This window comes from Python bivittatus, unplaced genomic scaffold, assembly GCF_059951505.1.
Source record: "Python bivittatus isolate LINGU-HERP-01145 unplaced genomic scaffold, Pbiv_v1 ctg000020_np1212, whole genome shotgun sequence".
Taxonomy (NCBI): Eukaryota; Metazoa; Chordata; class Lepidosauria; order Squamata; family Pythonidae; genus Python; species Python bivittatus.
The window spans coordinates 54,822,102-54,842,198 of NW_028277030.1; the positions used below are offsets into that span (position 1 = coordinate 54,822,102).

Sequence of the window (20,097 nt, forward strand, 5' to 3'; positions counted from 1 at the left end):
AGAAATTCCAGGGATAATCATGGAAGATATCCCAAAGAGGTAAAGAAGATTCAAGAAAGACTGTAGGGAAACCCTTAATAAATATAATTTATTTATATTTAATATAATATAATATTATATTTAAATATTTAAACTATCTATAAAGCTGGCCATCTCATAGCAGTGATTCAGGGCAGGTAATTATAGAATGACAGAAATGTTTGTAGTGAGAGAATATATTCAGGAACTAACTCTACTACAAAGTAAGATATGTGGAGCAATAAACCAGCTGTCAAACAGAAAAGCACTAGGTACAGATGAAATACCCATTGAACTGTTTAAAGCTGCAGAAGAAGCAATTAAAATGTTAACAGCTCTATAAGCTTTTATTATGAGTTTCTTCTGTTATTAGACTAGGATGACATAATAATGTTGTTAATAAATACATAAAGATCAACAAATGGAACAAAATTGTATGACAGAGAGCAGAAAAGATCAGTGTAGCAAAAGAAGGAAGACATGTCAATTATCTGACGACTCCATTAATTTCTCACTGAAGCAAAGTTTTGCTTAACATCTTACAAAGAAAAATAGAGCCACACATGGAGAAATACCAAATGAACAGGTAGGCTTTAGAAAAGGTAGAGGGACACAAAATCCAATAGCTATCATAAGGTGGAGAATGAAGAGAATTTAAGAAGGTTTACCTTTGCCTAATTACTACAGCAAGCCCTTTGATTTTATGGATCATGCCAGAATATAGAATATATTAAGGCTAGTGGGAGCCAGAACATCTTCTTCTTCTTCTCTAGGACATTTACAATAAAAAAGAAGCTCACATGTAAGCTGAGTTTGGAGAAACAGAATGGTTCAGAATAAAAAAAAAGAAGATAAGGATCCATACTGTCATAATATCTGTTTAACCTATAGAGTCAATACTGTATATTGGACAAATGGTAGAATTGAAAGAGATGACAGGTGGGATGAAAATTGAAAGTTGAAACAGTAACAATATGCGATCTGGAGATGATACTCCCTTGTTAGCTGAAAGTAAAGAAGACTAATCATTATGGAAGTAAAAATAGAAAGTGAAAACTCTGGATTAACACTGAATATTAAAAAGAGAACGGTTATGTCAAACAGCATGCTTAGTGACCATACAGTTAACAGTAAAAAAGTAAATATGCTAAATAGTTCTGTTTATATGGGTTCAAGAATACATAAGGATGCCCATTGTGTTGGAGAAATAAAGAGAAGATAACACCTAGGGAGAAATGCAATGACAAGCTTAGTGAAGATTGTGAAGGATAAATATATATCACCAAGAACAAAGTTCAGAATAGTTAAAGTAATGAATCTTCTAATCTTAATTTACAGCTGTGGAAGCTGACCCATGAGAAAGAACAAAAGAAAGATGACAGACATCTTTGAAATATGGACTTGGGGACAGTGACTAAAAGTACCACAAACTACAAGAAGAACAAGTTAACCAGTTTTAGGCCAAATAAAGGCGATGGTCAACAAGCAGAAATTTACATAATTTGGGCATGTAACATAAGTGAATAATAAACTAGAAAGGATAATTATGCTTGGCAAGGCTAAGGGATGCAGGAGAATGGGAGAATAACAGATGGACATAAAGTGGTTGGATGCAATCAAAGAGATTATATACGTAACATCCTTGAATGCTGTCACTGGAGACAGTTCAAGATGTGGCATTTGTCCCTCCACCAGACAATAATGCTAGAATATAATTCTTTAGTATCAGTTAAGTTTCTTAACATCATCAAAGGGTCCTTATCTTTGGGACAGTAATCATAAAACACACTGAAAGTTCCTCCAGACCAATCTTCCTAGTAAGGCTATGCATGCTTTGAAAACGATTCTGTGAAAGTGTGGAATCTGTGGCCACAGGCGCTTGTTTAGAAAGGCTGATGTAAACACTGCTTCATAGTGATCTTAAAAAAAAAAGATCTTATTTCAAGAAGATATGACTTCAACAGGTAAAACATACAATACACTGAAAATGTTAACGTGCCTGAATATAAGTAAATAGATATTAATTTAATAGTCCATATTTTGATGCATATCAAGGCAATTCAAAGTTGTCCTCAGCAATAACCCAAACAGGATGGTCTTGGTCACTCTGATTAAATGTTTCTTTTCTTTTCTTTGAAATAAAAGTACTGTGGATCATATAAACTATATTTGCACCAGCAATTTGAAAAGAACAATTGGGACTTTCATCTATTGTATTATGAGCAAGACTTTAATCCATTAAGAACTTATTTCCATGTGTTTATACGTATTAATACTGAACCTATTAGCATACTTGAATGTGAGTGTGTGTGTGCGCACGCACGCATGCGCGTGCATGTGTATACGTATTTATTTATTTGGTTAATGAACAGTTTTTAAGCATTCTTTCATACTGTTATACAGAACTGGGAAAGGGCATATATAGATGAAGGGTTATGAAAGCTATACAGGTAGAAATGAGGAAACTGCTATGGGGAAAAGAAATCATCAGATGTATTTTTGAGTAAGGAAACAATTGAGTGTGATTATACTGGGGAAAATGTTGGAACTTCATCAAACAATGTTCACAAATATATATGTTTTCCTCGACTGTAAGTTAACAGCTGCCTCCATGGGCATATGTGTGGATAATAGCCAATAAGGGACAGGACAGGCCCTTAGTACTTCAAAATAAAGTATTCAGAATCAAAACAGGTCTCATCAGAATGCTTAGAGCAAATAGAATAGTAACCAGATAGTACTGTAAGAACAGCAGCTCTTCCAAAGAAATCTTAGTCAATTAATTGTATGAGGTTACACTCTATTCATTTATTAAACTTGCATGGATTGGAAAATATATTTATAAAAGCACACTTTTATTGAATTTATCTGGATAAATACAAATAACTTTCTGGCTGATCAAACTAACCAACAAAACAGTTGCTGTCCTGGTGAAATAACAACTTGACTTGTCAAATTGCAGTGGTAGTTTATTTTTACCACAGGGAGGGAGGCAGTGGGCATCCCCTGAGCTGTTTCATACATAACATGGCAGTACACTTTGGCTTACAATCTACTGGACATCAATTAATATTCTTGGCTCTCATATGCGTATATGCACAGTATTCCCTTTCTCTGACACATACCAGTCATGTTCACACTTTAGATTTTATAAAGACATACATATTGAAATATTTTCTCATTCCAGAGTTGTCCCAGCCTCTTGATAATTCTAGTTATACCTTTTGGCACCTCTTGCAGTTCTATCACATCCCTTTCAAGATATGATGACTAGAATTGCAAACTGTATTCTAAGTGTAGAATATGTTTGCTTACAATAACCACTAATGCCCATTCCCACAGTTTCATTGCAAAAAACCTAAACAACTCTCCACTGTTTCTTTTCATTTTAATGATCCTAATGCTAAATAATTCCAGGATAATCAGCAAAAAAATGTAATTAGCTGGGCAACATTAACTAACCAGCATTATTATTCAATGTCTTTGCAATCTGAAATTACTCAATCTATTAATGGCTGCAGGTATCAATGAAGATACATACATACATACATACGTACATACATAATCACACAGGTTAGACAGAATTATTCCTCAAAGACCAGTGAGTAACATGAAAGACTGTATATGCTTTATAACAAAGGGGAAAACACAATCCATTCCAAACAATAATAGTTGTGTCAGTGATTTCAACTGGATGATTAAGACTGTAATTCTATATACATTTATTGGGAATATATTCTACTGGGGAAAAAGTGGGATATATTTCTCAATAGATATGAAATATATTGTGATGTACTTTTTTGTGTTATATAAATAATTTCCTGGATGTGTCTCTCCCGAAAAAATCCCCAGTCCAAGCCAGCATGCAGCCCATGTCAGAGAATGTTTTGTTAATTTTGAGACTCTACAGAAACAAAGCAATTTCATATCAACAGAACACCTTAACTGAATTGTTTACCTGTGTTAGCAATTGAGAAGATTTGGAGAGTGACAATGGTGGAAGGAACTCATTATAATAATATTCCAAATTGGCCAATCCAAATGTCAGGACTTGGTTGGGAGATCTGACTGAGGAAAGGGCAATTATATTGGACTCACAAATAGTTACACAATGCCCAAAAATGAAATAAAAGAGAGGCAGGATCAATGCAAGTTCAACCTGAATTGGACAAACTCTGGCTCGTCAGCGATATATGTCTGCCAAATCCCTCTTTCAGCATTCAAGGGTCCCACAGAATCATGCCATTCCAAACTGATGGCAAACTGAAAAAGAATACTGAGATTTTCTGTTGATTCTCAGGAGGAAATCAAAGAAAATAAATGCTTTGATCCTCCAAGAGGTATAACTCACCAAATACACCAAACTGTCGTGCTGCCCGTCCTTCGAAATAACATCCCCAGAGGTTCAGACTAACATGACTCTACAATTTTTAAAACAATCTTTAAAAATTTGGTTCTGGGATAGACTGGTGTCCTGCTCATTGGTGTAATGGTCAATGTTATTCTTTTTTTCCCTAGTTTTTTAAACATATTTTATCATTTTTAACTGTACAGTACCCAGAACCTGTACTGAGTGGGTCAGCTTTAATAAATCTAAATACACATATCTGAAAAATAAATAAATAAATAAACAAATAAACAAACAAACAAACAAACAAACCCCAAATTCTATATGCCTTGCCCTCTGGGGCTTTCAGCTGCTGATAAATATTTTTTTAAAAATGGATTCTCCATCTGCAAAGACCTTGCACCCTCCTGGAAAGGAAGTTCCCAAAGGTTCTTGACCACAGTTCCTGTCATTCTTTGCCAGTCTAATATCCAGCAATGACTATACTAATGTGGGAAAGATGCAGACTGAATCTAACACATCACAACTGCAACAGGTTAAACAGAGGGCTTTTTTCTTCCCCAATGACTAGAAATACAAATAAATGCTGTAATTCAATGATAAATACAACTTAACATTTGGCAACAGGACATCACATCCACAAGTTCAGACACAGTAATGCACATGAGGGATTACAGGATAACCAAATAAGTCACTTATATATTTGCACCCCGTGATATACATATATTCTCTTCAAAAGAGAGCAAATTCTTTACAATTCCAACAAAGAATCCATACCCAAAACTATTTTATTGGCCAAAGCAACCCTAAGTTAGCTGTTTTAGCCATTAGATGTACAAGTCATACTGCCCAAAATCTGCATTCTGTACCAGGGTTACTCTAAACCAGGGTTCTCTAAATGGTCAATATTGACCCCCAAGGGTTGATGGGACTACCCAAGGAGGTGATGTTGTTGTTGTTGTTGTTGTTATTGTTATTGTTGTTGTTGTTGTTATTATTATTATTATTCACAGTACTATTAAAGTAGTATTTATTAAATTAATTTCATATTTTTCATATTTTCATATAGAAATTGCATAAATAAATAAATATTATGTTTGGGGGTCAATGAACAATCTGAAATTTCATGAACAGCACCCTGCTCTAAACACTTGTTTGAATCACTCCCATAGTATTTTCCATCTAACAGGTAGTTAAACTTTCTCAGTTATTTTCAAGGCTAAAGATATTTAACCTGAACTGATCAATTGTGAGTAATAATGACTCTAAGAATCTCTAGTATTCAGATATACTATAATGAATTGGTGTGCAGCAATCAATAAGAGAAAAATGGGAATGGTAAGAGGAAATCCACTGGTTTTAAGTAGAAATATTTCGTTCCTATTCTTGATTGTTAAACCAAGCTGTATAGGACTAAAGAAGACTAGATTTCTAGGCGTGGAGAACTCTGTGCTGTAAAAGGAACAGGGCCTTCCCATCTGAAATCTACTATACTCAATCTTTTGCTATTCCCATATTCAATCAACCCCATTTTGTTCTGGTGCTACCACTTACCAAAAGTCATTCTTATGCAACTAATGGTACAAATTTCCAAATGTGACAGGTTGCATCTATGAATACAAAAAATTTCGACTGGGATGCACAGTTTTATAGGATAAAGAATGCACAGGCCTTACAATGACATGCCAAGGGCACACTCCATAGGAACGATGTAAGGCCAGGCCAAGAAACCTAAATTTGGTTTCTAATTAAATTGGACTAATATTAAAGGGTTAGGGTTAGGGTTAGGATTAGGATTAGCATTCTGACTCCCAGTACCTTATAACCAAGTTCCTATGATGTTCTCTACTCATGCATTTAATCCTTTTCCCCTTCTATAATGTTAAAAATGATAAGTTGATAACAACTTTGAGAGACCTCTGGGGAATCACAACTAAAGCATTGGAGGAGATCCTGGGGCCTTGCACTGTCCATCTCTGCCCTAAGAGATTCATCTTCTGTGATAGCTGACTGTGCTTGAGACCACTGTAGTTCTCATTTCTCCTATTTTCACTTAAAAGTACCCAAGCTATGAAAGTAACAGAAGCTGATGATATCACAAGATACAAACAGGCAAAGGTGCAGCAGAGTTTTGCTGATATTGGGTAGCTGTCTGTTTTTCTTTACTCCAATACACATGAAAGATCAATCAAGACAGACAATTGGAAGATTAGCAGATGTTACAGCTGTCTCTGACAGAACCATTAAGCTAGTTACTAAATTAACCTGGGGAGAGGGCAGGGGAAGGTTTGCACAAAACATTAGAGCATATTTATCTAATCTCCGCACTAATAATCTGGTTAAATGAGAAAAGATGGGAGAGTTAAGGAAATCTACAAACTTTACTCTCTGATTCCACCCAGTTTCAGGTACATTTCCTCCCCCACCAGTTGCTGAGAATCTTGCACAGACAGATGCCATGGTGCTGTCAAGCCTTCTCAGTAAATCCCCCACCCCTGGAATAGCTTTCCCCCAGATATTTGGACTGCCTTTCTTATACAGCTTTTGATCATCCACAAAAATGTGACTTTTTCAGAAGGCATTTGGGAATGAGAGGGAAGATCATGCAAAGAGTAAGCATGTTGGGTTGGAGGCTCTCAGTTCTTGTTTGATGGGTTTCTCTGTTTTTAACCCTACTTTTATTGGTTGCTGTAAGCCACTCAGTCTCTAGAGTGGAGCAGTATATAAGTCACAGTAAGTAAATAAATAACTAAGTAACTAAAGGTCTAGCACAACCTTGGGGGAAGGGCAGGAGGGATTGTGACCGTATGATTATCAGTAATTACAATCCTGATTCAGATAAATAGAGCACAAACACATCAGTGAACAAAAAGTTGATTGATACTATAAATGAAAGCAATTTGGCTGCAACACCAACCTAGACCTCTATGCTCACCTTCCAGGCTGCACTAGCAGAATACACCCATATGCAAATAAGCTGAACCATATGAGGACTTTCTGTACCAATTCTATCTTAGCCCTAAGATGACAGCAGATCTGGTGCACAATATTCATGTTACAGTGCTGATCTACATAATAGATCTAGAGACAGAAAATTATACTTTTGTAAGCACCTATAAAGACAAAGATTTCCTTGAGTTGGGCTTGATTTTTGATGATTTCATGGAGAAAACCATATAGCTTTCTTAGCAGCAATAGTCACTGCTGCCTTCTAGAATAAATGTTTATCTTTCCAGATTAGCCTAAAGTCCTAAGGTTTCCTGGTGGTTTCCCATCTAAATACTAATCTGTTATGAACCTATATCTTTTGGGGATAAACCAAGGTCAGCTAGGTGAGTTTTAGTGGCATGTTATAGCACAATCAGCATCTTTTTCAGACAATGAGCATCACTGTACAATTTTTCACAATGTCCAGGCATCAAACCATTAAAAAGAAAAATTTAAAAAGAAATACATTTAATTAAAAGAGTACAAAATGTCCAATTTCTCTTGAAATCTTATGCAAGAACATGGAGAACTATGAAATTTAGTTATCTTGTGAGGTATAAGCTACTTCTGTTTTTTCAATATATAGTCAGGTGGATTTTTAATTTGAGGTGACAGTGGGTATCTTCTAGTGGTATCATAGCTACCATGGTGACATGGATCATATGTTGTTGACTCCTACTATATTGTCTGGCTCTCTGTCTCTGTACACTCACCAACATGCTTTCAAAACAGAAGTCATGAGTTAGAAAGAAAAGGGGAATCTGGTGTGTTCATTGCTCTTGGATCCAGGGAACAAAAGAGCAATGATAGCTATATAACAGAGATTTTTGAGAGAGAGAATGAGAGAGAGAGAGAATTGCATATAATTGCATAGTCCTTCTGTAAGTACAACTATGCAGACATTCACTTCTAGCACTGCCTAAGTATTAATAATGATAGGATAAAGAGTATGGGGCAAAAATCAACATTTTCACTGCTCTTTCCTCCCCCGCTTGTATTTTTCTCTTATATGTTATTATTTTGCTAACTGAACCCCTTCCAGTCACCCCAACCCTTTCCCTACCCCTTTTCTCTCTCCATATAAAGCTCCATCCCTTTGAACAAGAAAGAAATCACAAAGCTTTGATAGATACTCTGGATAAAATTAAGAACTTCAAACTCCCAGGTTCTGACCCCCTTTTTCAGAGAAAAAGAAAAACAGATGTCCTGTTTGTTAAGTATAAATAACTCCGTACGTTGAAACCTTTCTTTTACGCTGCATTAGATTTTATTTAATGCAGGGTGCCCCTTCAGCTATAAGAAGGCAGAAAGTGAGCAAACATGAGGGGTGACAAAGCCCTAAATCTTGCTCATTTCCCTCTAGGGGAACAGAAGAAGACAGGAAAGGGAAGCTTTCAGGCAGATGAAAGAACTCCAGATATCCTGACCAAACTCGTAGAAAGGATGGTACCCATGAACTAAAGACTTTAGCCAAAATGGATTTTGGTGGGAGGGGAAGATTGAAATATTGGCCCCTTTTATGGCCCCACTTAAAGTGTTCCCATGACAGGCAAAAGAAAAGAAGTTCATTTTTACACACTCCAGCTCTGAAGCAACTGCCCCACATGAACTTAATGCATTCTCAAAACTGGATGCCCAGTGCCTCCGTGCTTCTACTAGCTATCAAGTGCCCTCTTTTGAGAAGTATCACGGAGCTTCCAGGATAGGCACTTACGTGAGCACATAGTTGACGCTGACGATGCAATGGGGCCGGGAAGACCGGCTGTTGTGAACGATGGTGGCGTAGCTCTGCACCCAGACCCAGCCACCTTGTTTGGCCAGGAAACGGTAATATTTAGTGGTGACTTGCCCTTTCACTAGCACTGAAAAAGAAAATAGTAGCAGATTTAATTAAGGAAGGGATGTTGCAGAGTCTGTTCTCTCAAGGCAGAATATCGGTATATAAATCATAATTATGATGATTTATATCTTGTTTTTCCTCCAGGAGCTTGAGGAACATATATTGTATTCCTTTCTACAAATTGACCAAGTTACCCAGTGAGCTTCCAGGACTGAAAGTAAGCTTGTATCTGAATCTACACAGTCCTAGTCCTGACCCACTACAGTATATTGTAAAGGGTCTACTTTATCAATGCTTCACTGAAATTTTACTAATATTCAAGACAGCTTGGAGATCTCCAGTTCAAAACAACTTTTGTTTGTACCAATCCCTTCACAAGCTTCTACCCAACCAGTCAATAACAGGTTTCATGAAGAAAACATGCAGTGTTATCATCTCAATATTATTCTGATGCTTCTCCCCAACTACTTAATTATACTGTCACAGGAACCCATTATGGAAAGACCATCAATGTATTTTATATAGCACTTAAACTAATATTTTTTTCCAAAAGAGATACTTCTCCAGCTCATTACAACAACCTGTTATCTATTTCATATACAGCCATGCCCTTTACAATTACTATTTTAGGGATTCTAGGAAGTTAATTCAATCCACGAAGAGCATGGGAACCAAAAGCACATCAATTATTATTAACAATGTGATCCTACACATACCTGCTCAGAAGTAAGCCACAGTGGATTCAGTGGGACTCAATCTCATATTTATAGCAGTACTCACCCTTCCTCAACTTGGTGCTTATCAATTCACTGGGAGTTGCAATCCAATACATCTGGAAGGCTCCAAATTCAAAAAGCTAGTATGTAGAAGACTACCTATCGTAGAAGTCTATGTGTCTACTCAGAAATAATTTCCAGCAGGTCTGGTGGAATTTAGTTATATATAATTGGCTATAAGATTGCAGCACCTGACTGTTTTCCAGCTAGATTATTAACCATTTATAAAATTATGTTTCAAAATGTTTCAAAATTATGTTTTAAAATGACAGTTTTAAATTAACTGTCACAAAATTAAGTGACAGTTAATTTAAATACTTCAAAGAACTTTTTTTTTGCAAATATCTATTTTTTGTTAATCAATATAGTGAATTCAGATTTTCTAGAGTGTACAGTAATAAATGTTGCCATACAGTACTTGACTTTCTTCAGCATGGAACATCAACCCAATAATTTCTATAAGCAGGTGATGCATTCTCTTCAGTAAATGACCAGTATAAACTGCAATACAGGGTCTTACATGTATAATATGAATATGTACAATCAATCCTGGCCTCAAATTTAGTTATAAAATGAAGTATTCGAATGAAAATGATCTTGTATGTTATTTGAAAGGACTAGAATTAGAGTATTCACAAGTCACTTTGAATCTTGTATATTTAAAAGACGATTGAGGTGCACATACATAGGACTTCAACAATTAAAGGTACAATATATGCATAAAGCAAAAAAACTTGGATGAATTAGAAATGGTTTCAAACTTTAAACCTTCTTGTTAATTCTAGATGGTGTCTTAGTCTTACATATGATCACTTTCCCCACATTTAGAGTTGAAATGTTAGAAGAGGTTTTACCTGCTGGTTTTCTGCTTATGGCAGAAGACAGAAGACACAGAACTCAAGAAGGGGACCAGCAAACTATGGAAAGCAGTGAAGCAACTTTTTTGGAAAAGTATATTCTAGGTTTGCTTGAAAAACTATCCTGGGCTCATTTACCAGGAGGTTAAAGTGAAATCAGTGGTATTATTCCATGTATATGTAGCTATCAAAAAGGTTTTAGTTATCAGAGTGAGTTGTAGAAAGCTAAAAATAATCAAAGTCCCAAACCTCCCTTGATTTGAATAGTTCTGGACCAACAAAGGATCTCACTGTTGATATAAATGCCCATTTAGAAATGAGATGTGATTCCATACAGGCTACTTTCAAATCAATCTCATGAACTATTCTTAACACATCACAGAACAGAACAAAATCAGGGGCAGGGGAACACATATTTTATTGCTTGCTAAAAATAAACCTTTCTAAGAAGTGGAGTTGATTATTCAATTTCCCTGATAGGTCTCAAGTTCTTTTGAGAAACATATTAAGAACTTCTCTTGGAAATACAATCTGCCCTTTCTTTCTTTCTTATCTAAAAGTCACACTGAGTATTCCTGAGGTAGTAATCTGTCAGAGATGTTTTCTAAAATATTGCAGAGTGAAGCTTGTGAGGAAAAACATCCCTCCAAACTACATAAGCTTTCCCAAATTGGCACTCTTCAGAGATGAATTGGAATTGCAGATTTTCCTGCCCACCAAGCATCACCTACCAATGGGAAAAAGAACCAAAAATTGCTTTCTTTAACATATGGTGGGGAAAAGTTGAATGAGTAGTGGGTGCTTTGAATGGTGAGTTAAGTCACATAGCAAGTTGCCCAACTAACAGGTTACAGGTGCAGAGGTGCTCCTCATCTATACACCTGTCAATTGGACTATTTTGGAACATAGTCCAGCATTCTTTTGAAAAAGCACTAAACCCATATCCAAAAATAATCTTGCTGACAGGTAGTAGATACCGAGGAGGGGCAGAGGATGAAGGGGAAGGAGCAGCCAATAACAAGCAAGCTCCATCATTGACTTGCCAACTGAGTAAGCAAAAATGATGCCACTGATCCACCACCACCAGTCATAAAAACAGTTTAAAAAATATGGTCATGCAACCCCCCTTTGTTGCCAATTTGAATGATGCACCACAGAATTAGCACTCTCAGGTTATTGTCATTTAAAGTATAGCACACTTTCAAAAAAGTGCTACCCTTATATATATAAAAGGAGCCTACCTAAGACCTGACAAAGTTTTGGAATATAGCCGTTAGAGATTACATCGGTCTCTGGAGAAGCCAGGTGTCTGGTCTATCTTACAATGTAAACCAAAATTACCAAGGAGGATAGTGTCCAGTGATCAGAGGGGGGGGGGGTGTACCTGCAGCAACCTAAAGTAGCCATTCAGAGCTAAGCAGATCCCAGCCCCTGACCAAGTCCTCAACAATCTAGCACATGTTAATAAAGTATGCTAGATCATGTTCATGGCAAAAAAAAAAAAATGTTGCCAAAAGATGGAAAACACTACTTCAGAACTGGAACAGCTAAATATGACTTTAAGATGCCTCAACTGTGAGGTGCAGATGAGACAAAGGCAATGTCACCAAGACATGGCATCTGAAAATGGTTACCAAAACACTGCTATGCCACATTTAGGGGATATGAGGATGACTCCTCAGTAGCTTTCTGTAGTTGTCAGAAGAACAAACTGTTTGTAAGATCACTATCCCACAGTTGTACATATATTCTGTACATATAATGTATATATGACTAGAAGTGAGTCTCATTGAATTCACTGAGGTTAACTCCCAAGTAAAAATTAGACTGATGCTTTTGTCATTTTTGTGGTTGTTATTTCCCTACTGGTGACTTACAGCATCTTCTAGAGCCATCCATTTGTGTCAAAATAATAGATATGAGGATAGGCTTTATATTACTTCAACATTGATTGGATGACGCTATGAAGTCAGTACAAGCCACTATTCCAATGTTCACTGCAGACTATGGTAAAGATAACAATGGAAGCAGGGGAAAGTCCTAGCATCTACTGCTAGTAACAGTACTAAGGAAATACTGTGCAGAAAAGGTAATGTTTCTTAGTCATAGAATTGCTTGTTTAGTGATTGTGATCATAGCAACACCATTCTTAGTAGATCAAACAGTGCTCCCCTAGACTAAGAACTCATGATCCCTCACTTCTTCTACAAAATACCCTTAAGAGCTGATGTTCTTCTCCTACAAGATTGCATCATCAGCTTCTGTTGTCATTTTCTCGAAGTGTGGAAGAACAACAAGAGGTTATTCTCTTTTATAACCTATATTGGAAACAGCAGTACCTACTGAAAAAGACAGTTTAAAAAGTTGATGGTCTTAAAGCCCCACCTCTTGCATGCAACATCAAGAGGGACAGGGCTTCACTTATGTGATCGTGACAACCATCTTGACTTTCTGACTCCCCCAAACCATAGGGGCTATTGGATCATAAAAAGGATTAGTCATCTGCCTTTTGCAATGTATCCCTTTCTTTTTCCCTCCCTTTCCTTTTTTCATCAAGCTCTTGAAAAATATATCTTGATTTTGTTAACCCCCTCCTTTCAACTATGAGCTAAGACTGTCTTACTAGCAAAGGTGAGTTCAATTGCTCTTCTGCTTGGAAAAGTCCCAGCCAGCCAGCCCACTTTACTTTGGGAGTAAGTCCCTCTGAACTCAGTGTGACTTACTTCTGAGTAAACAGGGCTCAGCTGAGGGCTTCAAAGGCTCAAAGGGAAGAGGCTCCTTACGCAGGTGGTGAGCGCAGCGCAAATGGAAAGTATCACAGCCATGGACATGGTGGTACAGTGTCTTCTCAATCAAGTCCTGAGGTTCATAACCAGTCAGCTCAGCTACCCTGCCAGAAAGAAGGAAAGAGAGAAAGAAGGAAAGAGAGAGAGAGAGAGAATGAGATTGACTTCACACATCATGCCAAGCCAGGTTTTTAATCATGGTTTGTTAATAAACCTCAATAGGTTTGGTTTACCAGCAGACTAGATCAAAATCAAAGCAAACCAACCCTATGATGAATTAGAGTGAGATGGAAGCCCAGACAGATTAGGAAAAGAAAAGGGTAACCAGCTATCTTATCTTGGTTGTGCTACTGCTGGTCAAAAGGAAGCCTAAGTGATGATTTACCGTGAATCAAGGAAGATGAGCTTCATATCCAGGCTGGCCCGAAACATAAACATATTGCTGTGCAGCTTAATCTCCGTCACAGCACTGGGGGGCAGGGAGTGGCCCACCGCCACCAGTCCAACATTTTGGTAGCAGCCATCAAAGGGGGACATGTCCAAGCTGTACTGGCGGATCTTTAAGTAGCCACTGCAGTGAATCACCTGTCAGGGCAAAGAGGCAAGAGACAAAGAGTCAAGTCAATGGGACAAAGGGCTCACATGCCAAAGCTGAACCTCTCAGTAGGATTATTCACCAGGACTGTGATCTAAACCCATCTACATAATAGCAAGTCCCCAAATATGCAGAAAATGGTGCTATCAGCACATCACAGGGGAATGGTTAACCATGTTTTTCACATGATGGGCACACTGGCATGACATACATGTCTAAATGGGGGAATTCCAAAAGGAACAGGGATGTCACCTCCTCCCCACAGTTTGATGCTTCTCAATGAAAGCACCCTATAGTCTATTTTGTACCTTTTCACTGGTCCTCCCTTCAAATATTTATTTATATTTCCAAAGGATCACCTTAATTCTTGGTGCCCCTTGAATGACATTAAATTATATTCACTGGCAGTCTTAATTAACATAGTAACAATCAAGTAGTATGCATCTATGTTCCAGCAATTGTAATAATGCACCCTCCACAAGTATTATTTTATCTTCAAGCATGGAAAAAAAACAATTATCTCTAGTGATAATTCACTGCACAACCCTATGTACACTGACTTTGAAGTAAATCCAAATGTTCCATGGGATTCGTATGTAGAACTGCAGCCTTAAACAGTTTCCCTTCTTGTGAACCACAGTGTGTAAGACTGTCATCTATGGAAATTCATTGGCTGGATGGTGCTAATGTTTTTATAGGGTATTTCCTCACTAGCAATTGATAATTCTTCTAACATCACCCAGCCATTGTTCTGATGATATAAAACCTCCTTTCATTACTGTTATATTGGCACGGTGATGCTTGGAGGATGCTATAAATTGCTATTAATCTCTAATGAAGGAATGGCCTATAAGATACTATAAATTGCTAATGTGAGAATAGTCTTAGGAGCACTTAAGCTACAGTGAATGTAAACTGCCTAGAGGGATCTTTCCTATCGGTGGAGAAAGGCATGTTTATATGCAGGAATTCAAGAGGATTACAGCTTTGCAACAGCCCTGTGGACTGCATGGGTTTTGAGGCAGGCTACATTGACGGCTGGAAGGACAACATGGGACAGGAGGAGAGATCCTGGCTCCACAAATAAAAATTCCCCAAACAAGATTGGCACATAGCCGATCCTAAGAAATACTGTAGAGCAGACTTCCTCTGTTCCTTTGGAGACAATTCAATTATTTTCATTCAACAGATAAATACACTAAGGCCCCTTGAAGCCCTATCTTTTTATCTGGAAGTATTTCATAGGCTTACTTTCAGATATGAATGTCCTGAAATCAATGAGGCTGTAAAAAAAACCCTCTTCAGTAGTCCTTTTGAAGCTCAACCCTCTATGCTTCTACTCAGAAACGAATCTCACCAAGTAGTGTGAAATTACTGACTACATAATGCATATCAGGTTGTACCCTTAAGCAAAATCCTAATTTTAAGTATGCACTTAAAAATTTTCACCAACAGCATAATTTTCAGCCTTGAGAATATCTGATCTTGAATTCTGTAGGATCTCACTTCCAAATAAGAATCCTTGAAATTGGAATGCACATCCAGTGATTCTTAGTGTGCAAGACTACACCCATTCACTATATTGGGACTTCCTCCATAATTGTAATAAAGAAGGCAAACTTGTTTTCTGTAGGCGAGGGATGCATAGATTTCCTGGAATTTAAGCTGAGTGAAATCACAGGGGCTTAAGTGGATTTCAGGGGGCTTACTCCCAAGTATGCAGAGGATTGCTGCTTTACAAACTAATCCTATGCATGTTTACTCAGCTATAAATTTCACAGTACGGGGCTTCCTCCTAAATAAATGTGGGCGGCATCTCTATCTTAATTGGCATTAAGTCTTGGAAGAAAGAGACCCCTATCTGCAAGAGAAGAGTGCAGCCACTACCCCGACCAACAACTTGAAGCCATGTAAAGCAGACCGCTTTCCAGATACGTTGGAGTTGCAGCTCTCAGAGCTGTCAAACTCCAATGACAGGGATTTTCAGTTTCAACGTGAGCGGAGGGCGCCAAGTTTGGCAAGCTGGGAATACTTGAAGTTTTGAAGGCGCCTTTTTTTTCCCCCCACCTTCAGCCAGCCGGGCCTCAGCAGTTCCCAGCTGGCCACGAGCTGGCGCTCGCGCCACTACCTACCTTGTAGCCTCCACAGGTGAGGCCCGCGTTCCTCTTGGCCAAGACGCATTTCATCCTCAGGAAAAAGGAGCGCTCAATCTCGTACTCTAAGAGACAAGGGACACAACGCGCATGTCAGGGATGAGGCTGCTCGCCCCGCCGCCGGCTCCCTTCCCGCCCGCTTGCCTTCCCCAAGAACGTTACCCTGAACGAAGTGGGAATGGTAGGGCTGATGAGCGGTGAGGACGGCGGTCATCTCATCGTGATCGGCCGGGTGGATGTATTCGTAAATGCTGTTGCCGGTCAGCTCTACCTGAAAGAAAGGAAGCGGAGCGGGGGAAGAAGAGCGCTGCTGCGTCTTGAGACAGGGCGTCCGGTTCGGAGGAGTTTAGCCACCCCGGGTCCGAGACGCAGGGAAGAGGCTTTGACCGGGAAGCACCCAGCCCAGGAAGACCCTGATCCGCACAATGAATGGCGCGACGGGTTCCCTTCATCCGAAGAATGGATTCGCACGTCACGCTCTTTGGTTGGGGTTTAACTGTATTTGTGTGAACCCAGCCCTTGTGAACCAGAGTGTGTGCGTAACGCAGTGAATGGCCATTGGGCTATTGCTTGCAACAAGCAAGGCGTGCAACAAGCAAGCTAACTAACCTTCAACAACTTGTGGCCTTCCAGACTATGATTCTCAACTTGCTTTGAGGGATGATGATCCCTCACCGGCGGAGAGATCCGTCACGATGAAGGGCCACAGGCTACAGAAAGCTGTCTTAGACTGAAGGCTTTGGATGGAACCTTAAATGGGAATTTATCCCAGGATAAAAATCCCAGGGTAAGACATAAAGTTAAATTACTAATCTTGTCATCCCTCTGCTTCATAGGGAAAAAAAAAGTATCCTTTCACCTAGAAGGCAAGCAGGTCGGTTAAAGGCTGGGCCGAAAAACTGTTGCCTCACATCAGGTTTTCTATGTGGAGATAATCTGTTGGAGCAAGAGGAGGGTGGGTGAATTTCACTGCATGTCAGTGGGACTTGAGAAAAAGGCAGTGGGGCCAGGATAGCAGCACTCCTGAGGCTGCATGTTTAGGGGTGTTTAATCAAAACCAGCAAATCCCAGCGAGCAGAATGGAATGCACCCTGAAGCTTCAATTCTGCATGTTTCTCTGGAGTAACTAGCACTGAATCCAAGGCAGCTACCAAATCGGAGCAGACTGTTAGGACAGTACAGTTGAAAGAGGCTGAAATTGAAACTCAAGGCATAATAGTTGCAACTGCCCACCTCCTGTGGCATCTTGCATTATCACATATAGGTCCCCAAATGGCAACCCATCCCTGTTGCACTTGGTGCCCTTCTGGTCATTCTGCTGAGAAGAACCAAAGTCAACCCTGATGGTCTCACCCCACTGAAGTTACCTTCAAGGGGATTTGAAAACATGCTCCTCGGTTCTTGATTTGGAAGCAGATAGCTTCAAGGTATTCACAAAACGCATGTGTCTTTCAGAAGTCATATACACTGAACTAATGGGGTGGACCAAACCATCCTATCTCTCTCTTCACTGAGTGGCCATGGGAGTCAATGGGAATCCTTCCCAGGGATCTGTACATTGGATTTCAGATTGATTTGACCAGTAAATGTTCAAGACCGGGTATTTAAAAGAAAAAAAGGGGGGACCCCAAAACATGTCTGGTCAACCTAACTTTGAATGCTGCAAAGAAGCTGGCTGCCTCTGTTGATGTCAATTCCACCAGGTTCCTTAACGTACCTGCGACAAACCCAAGTGCACCGAGGCGGTCTCTGAGATATACATGATCTTGCCGTCGGGAGCTACCACAAAAATGAAACCGTCCAAAGTCTGAAAGAAAAGGAGAGCAGAGAGCGATCAACTTTCTCTGACTAGTTGGAGTCCTCTTCCTGGCCCCTTCAGGATTGCTCTGTGAACAAGAAGTGGGGAATTACAGGCTCCACCTTTGGCCATTTCCTCCCTGGCGATTTCTATCTTTACCCACCAATTTCTGTGGAGGTATAAAACCTATGTCATGTCTTGCCCCAGTGGTGGCTGGATGGCACTAAAAAATGCGAATGTGGAACGACTTTGATAAGACTAATTCCTCACAACTGGTTTTTATAGCACCCTGTAAGAGAATGTAGCACCCCATATAACAGTAATGAGACTGGCTTTAGAGTGCTACAAGGACAGTTGGGTGGCAATATAAACCACGACTGAGGATATGCAAAGAAGAGGCCCAAGAAAGGGTTCATTCCAGGAAAGGACAAGAGACGTGCCTTCTCCTTGCCAAGCCAAATCCTAACCACCGAGGCGGCAATTGCAGCCTTGCGTAAGGCTGAAAAATGAAGGTCCTTACTTCTGAGGAAAAAGGCTGTGATCTTGCAACACTAGTCTCTCAGAGCCTGCCCCCCACTCCCCCGTCCGGATGGCCCACGGCTTCCATCATTCCTCAATCCAGCATCATCATGGCTGGGAGTGATCAAGATTAGAGTCCAAAGTGCTTAGAAGGCACCAAACAGGAGAAGGTTGCTGTAAACAAGTTTCATGGGAGTAAGGTGGGTTTTCCCCTTTTTAATGATTAAGTATATATTTCACCTTTCCATCTAAGATTGTTACCCAACTAGGCAGTACAAAAAATAAAATACACCTTAGGCCATTCTATCCTGCATGCGCCCATGTGAATAGTTAAGCCCTAGTCTGTGGATCTTTAATTTCTCGGGGGTTTCTGGAGCCCATGTATGTTTCTTCTAAGGTGTGCTGGTGTTAGATTGTAAGCACGTTTTATAAAACACATAAAAATTATTTACACAGTAGTTCCACTGAGTCCAGAGCATTTCTGCCACCTGATGCTCTCTGGATGGATCAGGTTTCAGAAAACATGATTAAAAAAAACACAGTGGCTGGGAATGATGGGAGTTGGAGCCAACACAGTTGGAAAGGTGGTGCAACTGCCAGCAGGATGCCTGCTTCCCAGATCCTACATGAGGCCAACAGAAACTTCCCGGGGCTGAACTTGTCCTGCTTGTCTAGCTTATGAAAGGCTGAGTGGCAAAGCCTTCAGCTCCAGTCACTGCTCCTTCGATGCTAGAAAGTCTGTCCTTCAGGCCTGCCCCACCCACCTTGGACCCTGGCTGGAAAGAACTGCCTGCTCACCCGCAGCATTCCTACCTGAAGCAGGTGGGATCCTAGCTCACGCCCGACGTTGTCCAAAGGGCTGGCTCGACTTGAGTGGCCCCAGGCCTCCCCGAGTCCTGTTGAGACAAAATGCATCAAAAAAGAGAGGCGGGGAGGGAGCCCAAGGCTGTTCCCTGCCTTTGATGGACCCTAGACATCCAGGTTGGAGTGGGGGGTGGGGGGGCGAGAATCACAAAAATGCTAAGAGCGTTTTTCAAGGGACTGCATTTTGTGGTCAAAGAATTTTGTGGCATCAATCCTTTTCCTCCTCTCTCTCTTTTTACCCCCCCCCATTACTACTGTGTGTATCTGTGAGGTACTTCTCTCTCAGGATTCTACCCCGCATATCTGAGGAGGAGAATCCTTGGCAGCAGATGCGATAATAAACGACTTCGTCTTCTAGGTGCTACAGGCCTCCTTGTCATCGTAATTTATGAGTGTGTTTCTCAAATTAGCAGTCCCAGAAGGATTGAACAGACAACTTCTATGGTCCACAGACAGAGCAATGGCTGGGGGCGATGGGGATTGCCGTCCTACCCATCAGTAGGTCCATGGGCTGAGGAAAATAGCATTTCCGATGTATGTCATCCTGTTAAATTG

The 20,097-nt window shown here is 39.7% G+C and overlaps 1 protein-coding gene across 1 annotated transcript in view; it reads right to left on the minus strand.

The window, feature by feature from the left end:
• Window positions 1-20,097, minus strand: part of SIM1 (SIM bHLH transcription factor 1) — a 73,958-nt gene that overhangs the window by 25,929 nt on the left and 27,932 nt on the right. Inside the window, exons 4-10 of the mRNA XM_007421587.3 lie at window positions 19,492-19,574; window positions 18,079-18,168; window positions 16,524-16,632; window positions 16,341-16,426; window positions 13,999-14,198; window positions 13,611-13,717; window positions 9,069-9,216 (exon numbers count right to left, since the gene is read on the minus strand). Of these exons, the coding sequence (XP_007421649.1) occupies window positions 9,069-9,216; window positions 13,611-13,717; window positions 13,999-14,198; window positions 16,341-16,426; window positions 16,524-16,632; window positions 18,079-18,168; window positions 19,492-19,574 (823 nt within the window). The remainder of the gene's footprint in view (window positions 1-9,068; window positions 9,217-13,610; window positions 13,718-13,998; window positions 14,199-16,340; window positions 16,427-16,523; window positions 16,633-18,078; window positions 18,169-19,491; window positions 19,575-20,097) is intronic.